The sequence below is a fragment of the Carassius gibelio genome, chromosome B9 (genome assembly GCF_023724105.1).
Source record: "Carassius gibelio isolate Cgi1373 ecotype wild population from Czech Republic chromosome B9, carGib1.2-hapl.c, whole genome shotgun sequence".
NCBI classification, from domain to species: domain Eukaryota; kingdom Metazoa; phylum Chordata; class Actinopteri; order Cypriniformes; family Cyprinidae; genus Carassius; species Carassius gibelio.
In genome coordinates, this window is record NC_068404.1 from 500,662 (window position 1) to 513,170 (window position 12,509).

General features: G+C 41.0%; 1 protein-coding gene across 5 annotated transcripts in view; it reads right to left on the reverse strand.

Annotated features, from left to right (window-relative positions):
• il10rb (interleukin 10 receptor, beta) overlaps positions 1-12,509 on the reverse strand; it is a 134,113-nt gene that overhangs the window by 93,079 nt on the left and 28,525 nt on the right. The window contains exon 7 of one of the 5 annotated variants that reach the window (XM_052564594.1): positions 4,962-9,565. The exons of 3 other annotated variants lie outside the window; for them this stretch is intronic. In XM_052564594.1, coding sequence (XP_052420554.1) covers positions 9,269-9,565 — 297 coding nt within the window. In that variant the 3' untranslated portion in view covers positions 4,962-9,268. Of the gene's footprint in view, positions 1-4,961; positions 9,566-12,509 lie in introns of those variants that run through there. One more of the 5 variants, XM_052564593.1, reaches the window with a different exon arrangement.

Sequence of the window (12,509 nt, forward strand, 5' to 3'; positions counted from 1 at the left end):
GAGAGCACCACCATTGCTGTCTCGGAGCCTTTTATCCAGTATCCCCGATGACGTCACATAATTCTCGCGTAAGAAATCCTCCCACAACGCCACCTACGGACTCAGAAATAAATAAATCACACAGATACACATAACACATGGGTAAGACTGCCGACCTGACTGCTGTCCAGAAGGCCATCATTGACACCCTCAAGCGAGAGGGTAAGACACAGAAAGAAATTTCTGAACGAATAGGCTGTTCCCAGAGTGCTGTATCAAGGCACCTCAGTGGGAAGTCTGTGGGAAGGAAAAAGTGTGGCAAAAAAATGCTGCACAATGAGGAGAGGTGACCGGACCCTGAGGAAAATTGTGGACTGAGTCTGGAGTAGAAACATCCAGAGCCACCGTGCACAGGCGTGTGCAGGAAATGGGCTACAGATGCCGCATTCCCCAGGTCAAGCCACTTTTGAACCAGAAACAGTGGCAGAAGCGCCTGACCTGGGCCACAGAGAAGCAGCACTGGACTGTTGCTCAGTGGTCCAAAGTACTTTTTTCGGATGAAAGCAAATTTTGCATGTCATTCGGAGATCAAGGTGCCAGAGTCTGAAGGAAGACTGGGGAGAAGGAAATGCCAAAATACCTGAAGTCCAGTGTCAAGTACCCACAGTCAGTGATGGTCTGGGGTGCCATGTCAGCTGCTGGTGTTGGTCCACTGTGTTTTATCAAGGGCAGGGTCAATGCAGCAAGCTATCAGGAGATTTTGGAGCACTTCATGCTTCCATCTGCTGAAAAGCTTTATGGAGATGAAGATTTCGTTTTTCAGCACGACCTGGCACCTGCTTACAGTGCCAAAACCACTGGTAAATGGTTTACTGACCATGGTATTACTGTGCTCAATTGGCCTGCTAACTCTCCTGACCTGAACCCCATAGAGAATCTGTGGGATATTGTGAAGAGAAAGTTGAGGGACGCAAGACCCAACACTCTGGATGAGCTTAAGGCCGCTATCGAAGCATCCTGGGCCTCCATAACACCTCAGCAGTGCCACAGGCTGATTGCCTCCATGCCACACCACACTGAAGCAGTCATTTCTGCAAAAGGATTCCCGACCAAGTATTGAGTGCATAACTGAACATAATTATTTGAAGGTTGACTTTTTTTTGTATTAAAAACTACACTTTCAGAATCTGTGAATAACTCAAAATGCCCCAGAACCGACTTGTGTCCCCTACTTCCCGTGATTGGTCACATATGTGTCCACTTGCAGTTTATTAAATAGTAATTCTATTTAACTTGATTTATTAAAATGTGTGCAATATTGTTAATAGAAACATCTATACTGTACTCAGCATGGTCAACAGAGTCCATTCATGTAAGTTATTTCCCATAACACTGTAGAATTTCCATAGAGTTTTTTTTTGGATTTTGGTTAATTTTACAACATGTGGTGCATGTCCTTCCGCAATTTATTTGAACCCTTGAACCCAATTCAAGTAAATGGCAGGTGGGACTTTTTTTAGAAACACCCCAGGGTCCCGAAATTTGGATCGGTGGGTCCAGGGGCCACCCCGAGTGAGTGAACTTGAAGGTTTAGTTTTCCAGGATGCAGAAATAAATTCACACTGTCTGAATATGCTGATATTCAGGCTTTATTAATTTTGTTAAAAACTTTTTTAAAAAGTCTCTTCTGCTAGCATAAATTGGAATAAAAGTGGAGCTTTATTAATTAAGGATTGAAACGATGTTAAACCAAAACTTCCTATTGGAATACAGTGGGGGAAAAAATGTTTAAAATATTTAGGAGTTTTTATTGGGGATGAAACTGTTATGCAAAGGAACTGGGAAGGTATAATTGAGAAGTGAAATAAGATCTTAAAAACAAAGAAGCATTTTCTCATCACATTGGGATTAATTCTACTCGCATTACGGCACAACTTCTTCGGATATGGGAATCTGCTCTAAATGACCACGAGATACTTTTATTATCAGTATATAATAATGGACTGTGCAACCCAGATTTGGAATAGGGTTTTCCAGGATTGATTTTGCTCCCAAATTGGATGGATACGCTGGGTTTGTTTCTTGAAAAAGATGCTTTAAGTGTTGATTTTTTTTTCTGTGAAAGAAAGTTTTTATATAAATCCTGCATAATTGCTTTAAATAGGAATATTTTTAACACCAGAACAGATACACCTTGTCGTGATTTTTTTAATTTGAGTGAAGACAAAAAAAAAAATTTTTTTTTACAAACCAGCGTTGATCAAAAAGACAATGTAGAATTGTTCATGGTGTTATTGCAGTTAATGCATTTATTTCTGTTTTAAACCCTGGAAATACTGACAAATGTCCTTTTTGTGATGACAGAGAGACTATTTTTCATGCTTTAAGTTGTCATAAACTTGACCTACAGTTTTCGGTCTTAAAATATGTTTTTAAAAGTTGCAATGAATTTTTCTTGCAAGAGGTTTTCATTTTAGGTTACAAATATGTTTCTAAGTGAAAATATGTTTGTCAGTTGCTTAATTTTGTTGTGGGACAAGCAAAAATGGCCATCTATATGAGCAGGAGAGAGAAAATGTCATAGAATATAGTTCAGACAGGAACCACTTTGGCAAGTTTACTTTAGTTTATTGAAAACAATTTATCTTTGGCGGTATGGTTCCTTATAGGGGTTCTTGCTCCCAGAATAATTGAACATACAAGAGCTTTAACATTAACCCCCTGGAACCATGAATTTAGAAATACATAATAATTAAGACTTTTAATAAAGTCTTTAAAGCAAACAGTGATAATCATGTAGATGTGGCAGAGGGACGTCTATCCTGTAGCCTGGTTATGAAGATGGGTGTCTCTCAGCAGTGAGGTCCATGCCAGCTAAGATTTTGGTAGCCTTAGTGATCTGAAACAAAGAAAACGACAGCCAGAAGGTGCGCAGTAATATGCTCATGCTTATAATGGGGAGGGAGGGAGGGTTGCGAGCCATTGAGCATACTTACCGAGCAGTAGTGGCACATATATATATGTCCCGTGTCTAATAGGAGAGTTGTAGTGATTGGAGCAATTTGACAGCTGACCGCATCAGCTGTTCACAGCCTTGCCTCCGTGGCCTGACTGAACTAACGCTGCGCTCGATTTCAGACAGGAACCACTTTGGCAAGTTTACTTGAGTTTATTGAACATAATTTATCTTTGGCGGTATGGTTCCTTGTGGCGGTTCTTGCTCCCAGAATAATTGAACATGCAAGAGCTTTAACATTAACCCCCAAAACATAATGAGAGTATTACTGCCTGAAGAAGAACCCCCCAAAACCAACCTTGTTCCAGTCCTGCAAAGAGAAAAGTCAGTGTTATTGAGATATCCTTAATGTAGCCTACTGGCCAGGGAAGGGGTATCTCCCTTCTAATGCGGCAGAGAATAGCCGGCCTCTCTATAATTAAGGTAGCTAGTAATAGCAGCGAAGGGTATTTTCTCCTGCGGGAGAACCGCAAATGAGCAGCATGTCCCTGAGCTTAATGCAGCCTATGGTAGGAGAGGGGTATTCTCCCCTCTAAAAAGTGAGGGAGAGAATAGCAAGTCCCTTCTTATTTTAAATAGCAGGGGTGTTCAGCCTCTGCTAAAGGATGTACAGCAGTCCCCTGCAGCCATAGCAACAAAGGGCATTCTCTGCAGTTGCCTCTTCCTCATTCTTTTTATCCTCCTCATTCTTTCTAACAGTTGATACAGAATTCAGAAATATGTATTTCAATATGCAATAAAATAAAACTGTGCACTTGAATTACTTGAATATATATGCACATACATTTTGGGGATGGTAAAGGTCTTGTCCACTGGGTGGTGCTGTGGCTGTTTAATTAGAGCACTTGTCCTGAGCAACAAGTGTGTGTGTGTGATGGTAATTGGGAAGCACACGGTTTTTGAGTGGATTGTAAAAACTGAGTTTGCAAGGTGGATTGTAGTTGTATGTGGTCCTTAAGGTATGGCTTTGTGTGTACATGTAAAAGTATGAAACTGAACATGAAACTGAACACTAAAAACCTAGAACTTCTTTTAGCATTCTTATTTACTTATTTAATTGCTTTATTATTAAGCAGATGTTACAATTCTTATGAGCTTGTGCATGACCGTGATTTGAGAAACCTGAAACTTCCACAAAAATATGTAGGATTAGCCTAATCTCTGTGAGTAAAGGTTTTTCAAATGATAACTAAATATTCATTGAGTCTTAAATTCATAATGTGGACAGAGTATTTACGCTAATGTTGGCATTACTATTTTATTAAATATCAAATCCAGCAGAGCCTTTATCTTGATTTTATTATTGCCAACTACCCATCTTAATGAAACATTTATCTTAATTTAATTTGTTAAAAAAAGGCTAGTTTTTATTGGTGCGTTGATCTATGTTATAGGCTAAATGAGTCTAGGCCTATTTGTGCCTAGAGAAAGTGCTGAGATATTACGTTGTCACAGAGGACTTATTTTATTTGTTTATTCCAACTTCCAAGTGGTCTAGTCTACGTTAGTTATGAATAAATTATGTTTAAAAATGTATAAATGACTCATACTTGACAAAAGGCAAAAGAGCTGTGTGCGCACATCTGAATAATGTCGGGCTATAAATGGATTCGGGCTTTTAAAAAGCTGTCAAACAAAATTTACTTGTCAGGCTCGGGCCGAAACCTGTCGGGCATAACTTTTAAGGCCCGATTACAGCTCTAATCCCTACCTCTAAACCTATAATTTATTCCTAAAATCAGTGGGAAATGATAGCTGAATAACAAGGATGTAGAAGCACCTAACTCTGATTTTAAGCCGAAAACAGATATTTCCTGAAAAGTTAGTTCTCAATTCTGATTGGTTGATTGGAATGTTGTTCCAGGAACATGTACTTGGGGAAATCGTTCTTGGAGGCACACCAACACTAGACGTCATCAAATAATCTGCCACTGATACGAAAAACGTGACAGAGAGATAACAGGAGTACAGTTCAGGCTTTTTATTTATTTTTTGTCAAACTGGAATGCAAAAATACAAATATTGTTACAAAATGTTCACAAACGTATTTCCATTACTTACAAACATCCTCTAAAAACATGAAATGAAGCAACATCTTGCTCCATAAAATACTACAACTCTTAACAAATGCTATTGCCATAAAACACTGTTCTTTAGACCAAACCTATGATTTCTAGATTACATACAAATGTATATTTATCTGTAAAAACACTGACAATAATAACTGTGTTGCATCGTGTTCTGTGGAGAGGTAGAACTGTGCAAATGAAGCAGACTTGATCCCTCGGTCAGAATCGAGGGGTCGAGGGATAAACTTCCCTTATCCAGACACACTTCAGTATGGCCGTGGGATTCCCCCGAGGGGAAGTGCTTGGGGAAGTTTGGGAGCGCGTGTCTAAAAGTGGTGTGGAACGCAGAATGTAATCTCAGGGTAAATGAGGTATATCTAGGTTATGTAAATCGTTTTTTTTTTATTGTGTTGAACAGACCTTTTAGTGAATGTACATATGATTAATTTTGTTTTGTGAATCTTGTCTTGTCTTTTCTTCCATTAATCAATCATGAAACAGAACATATAACATGACCCAATGGTATTGTGTCTAACTCACTCAGATTCAAGAGAACAACGGCTGCAGTGTGTAAATCTATAACACTATATTGATCAGTCCATGTCGCCTCACACAGCTGCTTCAGTGCTTGGCTCTCCAGTGTTTGTAATGTTTTTGTAATTTTTTTCCTGTTTTTTGTTAAAGAAACACGATCAGTTTCACCATGGAAGAACTGCTGAACATTCGCAAGAACACACCACAAGATCTTTTAGTGGATTATAATTATTCAGACGTTTTACTGAACGTTGTTATCGGAGGTGCAGCGGCGCTGATCAAACGCTTCAGGACGCGCAGACGGGGGAAGCGAGCGGGAGCGCTTGCCAGACACGAACGCGGATTTCGAACGCCGTTGCTTAGCATCCATGTGGCAAATCTCCGCTCTCTACCCAACAAAACAAACTAACTCCTTCTTGCATATTTGGACAAATAAGGATTTCTCACACTCTGCTGCTCTGTGTTTCATGGGAATTCAGGTTTCATGGAAACCTGGCTGAATGACGCCATATCAGACAGCGTGCTCCATCTGCTGGACTATCAGCTGTTTGGAGCAGATCTCAACGCAGAATCAACAAGGAAATCACGCGGCGGCGGGACATGCTTTAACATTAATGAACGCTGGTATACAGATGTAACTGTGTTAAAGAAGATGTGGTGTCCTGATCTAGAAATGCTGTTTGTCAACTTCAAGCCATTCTATTCACCACAGGAGTTTCATTCGTTCATTCTGGTCAGTGTTTACATCACTCCACAAGCGCATGTGAGCTCAGCTTTACAGAAACTCACTGATCAGATCACAGACACAGAACAACAACACCCGGACTCTGTTTTAATCATTCTTGGGGACTTTAACAAAGCCAATCTCTCCCGTGAACTGCCAAAATACAGACAGCATGTTACATGTCCCACCAGAGACAGTAATATATTGGATCACTGTTACACCACAATAAAGGATGATATCACTCCGTTTCACGAGCAGCTTTGGGACGTTCCGATCACTGTATGGTTCATCTTATACCGTCATACAAGCAAAAACTTAAATCTGCTAAACATGTAGTAAGGACTGTGAAGAGATGGACCAGTGAAGCAGAGCAGGATTTACAATCTTGTTTCGACATCACTGATTGGAGTGTTTTTGAAGCTGCTACCACCGATCTGGACGAACTCACAGAGACTCTAACATACTATATTAGTTTCTGTGAGGATATATCCATTCCTACCAGGACTTATTTAACATTCAACAATGATAAGCCATGGTTTACAGTAAAACTCAGACATCTTCGTCAGGCCAAAGAGGATGTCTACAGAAATGGGGAAAGGGTCTTGTACAATCAGGCCAGGAACACACTGAACAAAGAGATCAGAGCGGCTAAAAAGACCTACGCTAAAAAGTTGGAAGACCAGTTTACTTCCAACAACTCAACTTCAGTGTGGAGAGGACTGAGGGCCATCACGAACTACAAGACACCATCCCCTTGCACTGAGGCTAATCAACGACTTGCTAACGACCTGAATGAGTTTTATTGCAGATTTGAAACCCCCATCACCCATTCTGACCATCTCCCTACACAACCATTAACACATCCTGCAATCCCACCCTCCACACCTCCTGCTCTTCAAATCTGTGAAGATGATGTGCGCCAGGTCTTTAGGAAGAACAAAATTAAGAAAAGCACCAGGCCCAGATGGTGTTACACCAGCCTGTCTGAAAACCTGTGCTGACCAGCTGGCCCCCATCTTTTCACAGATCTTCAACAGATCCCTGGAGTTGTGTGAAGTGCCTTCCTGCTTCAAACGCTCCACCATCATCCCCATCCCAAAGAAACCCAAAATAACAGGAATTAACGACTACAGACCTGTGGCTCTAACGTCTGTCGTCATGAAGTCGTTTGAAAAACTGGTTCTGGATTATCTGAAGGACATCACTGGACCCTTACTGGACCCCCTGCAGTTTGCTTACCGAGCAAACAGATCCGTGGATGATACAATCAACTTAGGATTGCACTTCATCCTGCAACATCTGGACAAAACAGGGACTTATGTGAGGATCCTGTTTGTGGACTTTAGTTCGGCTTTCAACACCATCATCCCAAAAACCCTCCAGACCAAACTGACCCAGCTCTCTGTTCTTAGCTCTATCTGTCGGTGGATCACCAGCTTTCTGACAGATAGGCAACAGTTAGTGAGACTGGGGAAATTCACATCAAACAGCTGCTCCCCCAACACTGGCGCCCCTCAGGGATGTGTTCTCTCCCCTCTGCTGTTCTCCCTGTACACCAACGACTGCACCTCTAAAGACCCCTCTGTCAAGCTCCTGAAGTTTGCAGACGACACTACAGTCATCGGCCTCATCCAGGACGGTGATGAGTCTGTTTACAGACAAGAGGTTGAGCAGCTGGCTGTCTGGTGCAGTCTTAACAACCTGGAGCTGAACACGCTCAAAACAGTGGAGATGATCGTGGACTTTAGGAGAAACCCCCCTGCACTCCCCCCACTCAGCATCATGAACAGCCCTGTGACTGCAGTGGAGTCATTCAGATTCCTGGGAACCACCATCTCTCAGGACCTGAAGTGGGACAATCACATTGACTCCATTGTTAAAAAGGCCCCGCAAAGGTTGTATTTCCTTCGCCAGCTGAGGAAGTTTAACTTGCCACAGGAGCTGCTGAAACAGTTCTACTCAGCCGTCATTGAGTCTGTACTGTGTACTTCAATAACTGTCTGGTTTGGTTCAGCAACAAAATCAGACATCAGAAGACTACAGAGAACTGTTCGGACTGCTGAAAGGATTATAGGTGCTCCCCTGCCCACCCTTCAAGAACTGTATACATCCAGAGTGAGGAAAAGGGCTCAGAAAATCACTCTTGATCCCTAAAATCAAAGTTACCCCATCTTTGAACTTTTGCCATCAGAGCCGCAAACACCAGAACAGCAAGGCACAAGAACAGTTTCTTCCCCCAGGCAATCTACCTCATGAACAGTTAAATGTTCCCCACTTATGCTTATAAACGTGCAATATCCTTATATTTATTTGTTAACCCTCCATCCTAGAACATTCCTGCATCTTACTCAATCCCATTCCATTATCATTTATAGCACAATTGTTTATACACTTATTTGTGTGTGCGTGTGTTGTTGTCTCTGTGTACTAGAATCATGAATTGTTTTAGCTTATGTCACTAAAACAAATTCCTTGTATGCGCAAGTATTCTTGGCAATAAAGCTCTGATTTTGACTAGTTTGTTGTTACTGGTCAAATTGTTTGAATTTTGTGTGCATTTAGTAAAAAAGTGCAAATTGGAAAAATGCCTCAATGCAATTCAAACTAACTTAATGTTGTTTGTTTTATCGTGGTCTTTGGCTCAAAAGGGTTCACAATTTGTTTTTGTTCTCTTTGTTGAATCTTACATGGAGAGGAGATTGAGGAAATAATCAAACGAAACGGTCAACTAACGGATGACAGTTAATTCTCTTTTAAACCCTGCTGTTGTTAAAGCTAACGAAGAAAGACATCAAATGACAATAATGAATTAAGATTCTATAAGAATCATAAGAAATATCTGTGTTAACACACAGATATGACAAATATGGCTAAATGTACACAATAAGTGGACAGATGTTGGAAGAGAGAAAAGGCGAAGCTGCAAAAAGCCAGAGTCCTGTTGTCTCAAGCACAGAGCTCCAGCAGCGTCCCATCATGCAGCTTTTCTCTGTGCTTTTGGCTGCTCATCTGTAGGTCAGTGTGTGTGGAGGATCTGTGACTGGAGTCCTCCTCTGTGGAGTAAACGCCTGAGTCTCCACTGCTGTGTCGGCTGTGTGTACTGGAGTCCTGTTCTCCAGCGTTTGATTGCTCATCCACTGCCACTGCGTCCAGCTCAGTCCTGACCAAGACCAGCGGCACACACACAGACTCTGGATACTCTGGAGACAGCAGCTGCGGCTTCTCGGACTCACTGAACAACAGCTGAAGAGACACAGAGAGAGAGCATGTATTTAAATGATAGGGGGAACCCTCGAGGATCAGAAGAACACAGAACTGTAGATGGTTTTAGAAAGAGAAATCTGTTCTAACACTCCACACTCTTTATCAGCGTAAATAATACCTTTCTGCCATTATTATTCTAAAGCAATATTTTACACAAACAGTGTTTAAAGAATAATTTTGAAGTGAACAAAATATGGGTAATTCTAACCCTACACTCATAGTATTTAAAAGAATAGATCCCATCCACAGACACCAGATACTTACTTCATCTAGAGCTAATGTTGAATTGAATCATTGGTATTGATCCCTAAACATACAGACCTTTTTTACATTTCAGGAATTTTCAGCAGCGGAATTCAAGGTTGGGTTAACTTTGACTTCCGCTGTGAATGAGTGAATGAGAGAGTACCACAAACATCGTTATTGCACTGCCATTTGCTCAAATAGCAAAAGAAGAGCTCCACGATAGTGTTTTCATAACCTTCAATGATAGGACAAATATTGAGAGACACTGATCATGAAGGTCAGAGGAGAGAACGATGTCAAATTGACCACCCCTCCCACAGACGCTGCATCAGAAACACCCTTGCATTGGCGTTTACTAGTAACGACTTATGAATTATAACAGTGAAGTGAAAACAGGCCATTTTTAATCAGATTTGCCATTTCTGACATAAGCAAATCAAAATAATATTTTCTGAAGTCATCATGATTAGCTGTTCAGTCTTAATCGACCAGAGCCAATCAAATAATAAGATACAAACAGACTGATGAGGTCAGATCAGTGATTTCCAGCTAGTCCCTAGACACGGTTCTTATAAGATTTACCTGAGAGCATACTGCTGAATAAGATTAGCTTTCCCCTTCTTTATTCTTTATAACCCGAGAATGCAGCGACACATACCTGGGGTTACGCCGCAGATAACCGCAGTGAATTACAACGCTGCGTGTTCGGCTGTACGCTCAGTAGCGCCTCCACGGACGAAAAAACAAATGATTATGTCTAAATACACTGTTCTGGTGAGTGACCTTGTAAATGTGGTCTTAAATGTTATTAAGACTTAAATTACTGTGAAGAGTTGGGGAAAAAAATTTGATGTGTGTCCTGTGCATCAGGTTTTAAAGAGACGGCGTTGATTTTAAAGTAAAACCCACTGAAGTCTTCTGTCATTGATGAAAATCGGACTAATATACATAAATGAATAAATGTGTGTGTGTGTGTAAATTCATTCTCTGCCAGCAGGAGGCGCTTGTAGAGCAGGAGAGAGAAAGAGGTTTCTCCAGTAACGGCTGTAATCAGATAAGAGCTGCTATTGTATGTAACAATTGTATTGTCTGTCTTTAAAGGGGGGGTGAAATGCTATTTCATGCATACTGAGTGTTTTACACTGTTAAAGAGTTGGATTCCCATGCTAAACATGGACAAAGTTTCAAAAATTAAGTTGTACGTTTGAAGGAGTATTTCTGTTCCAAAAATACTCCTTCCGGTTTGTCACAAGTTTCGTAAAGTTTTTTTCGAGTATGGCTCTGTGTGACGTTAGATGGAGGGGAATTTCCTTATATGGGTCCTGAGGCACTTCTGCCGGAAGAGCGCGCTCCCGTATAGCAGAGCACTGAGAGCACAACAGACTTCACTGATCAGAGCGAGAGCGTCGCCAAATGTCACAAAAGAAGTGTGTTTTTGGTTGCCAGGGCAAGACAACCCTGCACAGATTACCAAAAGAGAAACAGCATTAAGGGACCAGTGGATGGAGTTTATTTTTACAGAGCATCAACGGAGTTGTGTAAGTGTTTGTGTTTGTTCCCTGCATTTCGAAGATGCTTGTTTTACAAACAAAGCCCAGTTTGACGACGGATTTGCACATCGTTTATTTCTTAAGGATTATGCAATCCCAACGAAAAAGGGTCACGATCGTGTGTTGGAACCGCAGGCGGTGAGTAAAACTGCTTCAAATATCTCTGTGTTGTTAACTTAGCTATCAGCGCGTAAGCACATCAAGTAAACATGCGATGTTGTCATCAAACTGCACTTTCCACATGTACAGCTTAAAAAAAAAAAAAAAAAGACGACAAAGTGGAACTTAGTCATTTTCCAAAACCGCTAAGCAAATATATACAGTTTCAGTACATACCACATAGAGAAGCCTTTGCTGATGCTGCTCTTGTTAAATTTCAGCCTCTGGATCTGTGTCACAGCTTCCAGACGCGCTCAACTCAAAAGCCTACTGGCGCTCGTGATTCTTTAGCTCCGCCCACACGTCACGCCTCTAGGCGCTCGTGTTTTTCCGGGAAAAATGGGTACAGACTATCTTTCTCTTATGAATATAATAAAACTAAAGACTTTTTGGAATTATGAAGGATGCAGTACTACTCTATAGGTACTCAAGATTAACAGGATAATGAGTGAAAACGAGCATTTCACCCCCCCCTTTAAAGAGTTTGGTGTATTTCCTCTTTTTGATGTAGCCACGTCTCAGTGCTTTTATGAAGAGAGCGCATCTACGCACCTTTCGGACAGCACACAAAGGACCAGGTTGACCGTTACTTAAAAAAAACCTGGAACCATTACGGTTTCATTTTTTCTGTAGGGACTTGGTACCAAAGTACCGGGTCTTCTGACAACACTAGTAGTAATAACTGCCTGATTTTGCAGAAATCATTTTTCTGGATGGTAAATTTTCTCATGTCACCAGCCATTGGCAGGTGTGGCAAAAAGTTACTTTTAGGCCCTGTTGAGAATCATAGAAACCTTGTGGTTAGAAGTAGATCCTCTTAATTCAGAAACATTGTAGAACTGAATCCTTGTTTTTTTTTTTTTTTGTCTTTTAATAATTTTGAAGTTGTTATGCATGCTTTTATTATATCCAGACTGGACTATTGTTACTCATTGTATTACAGTGTTTCTCATGCCTCACTTTCACAC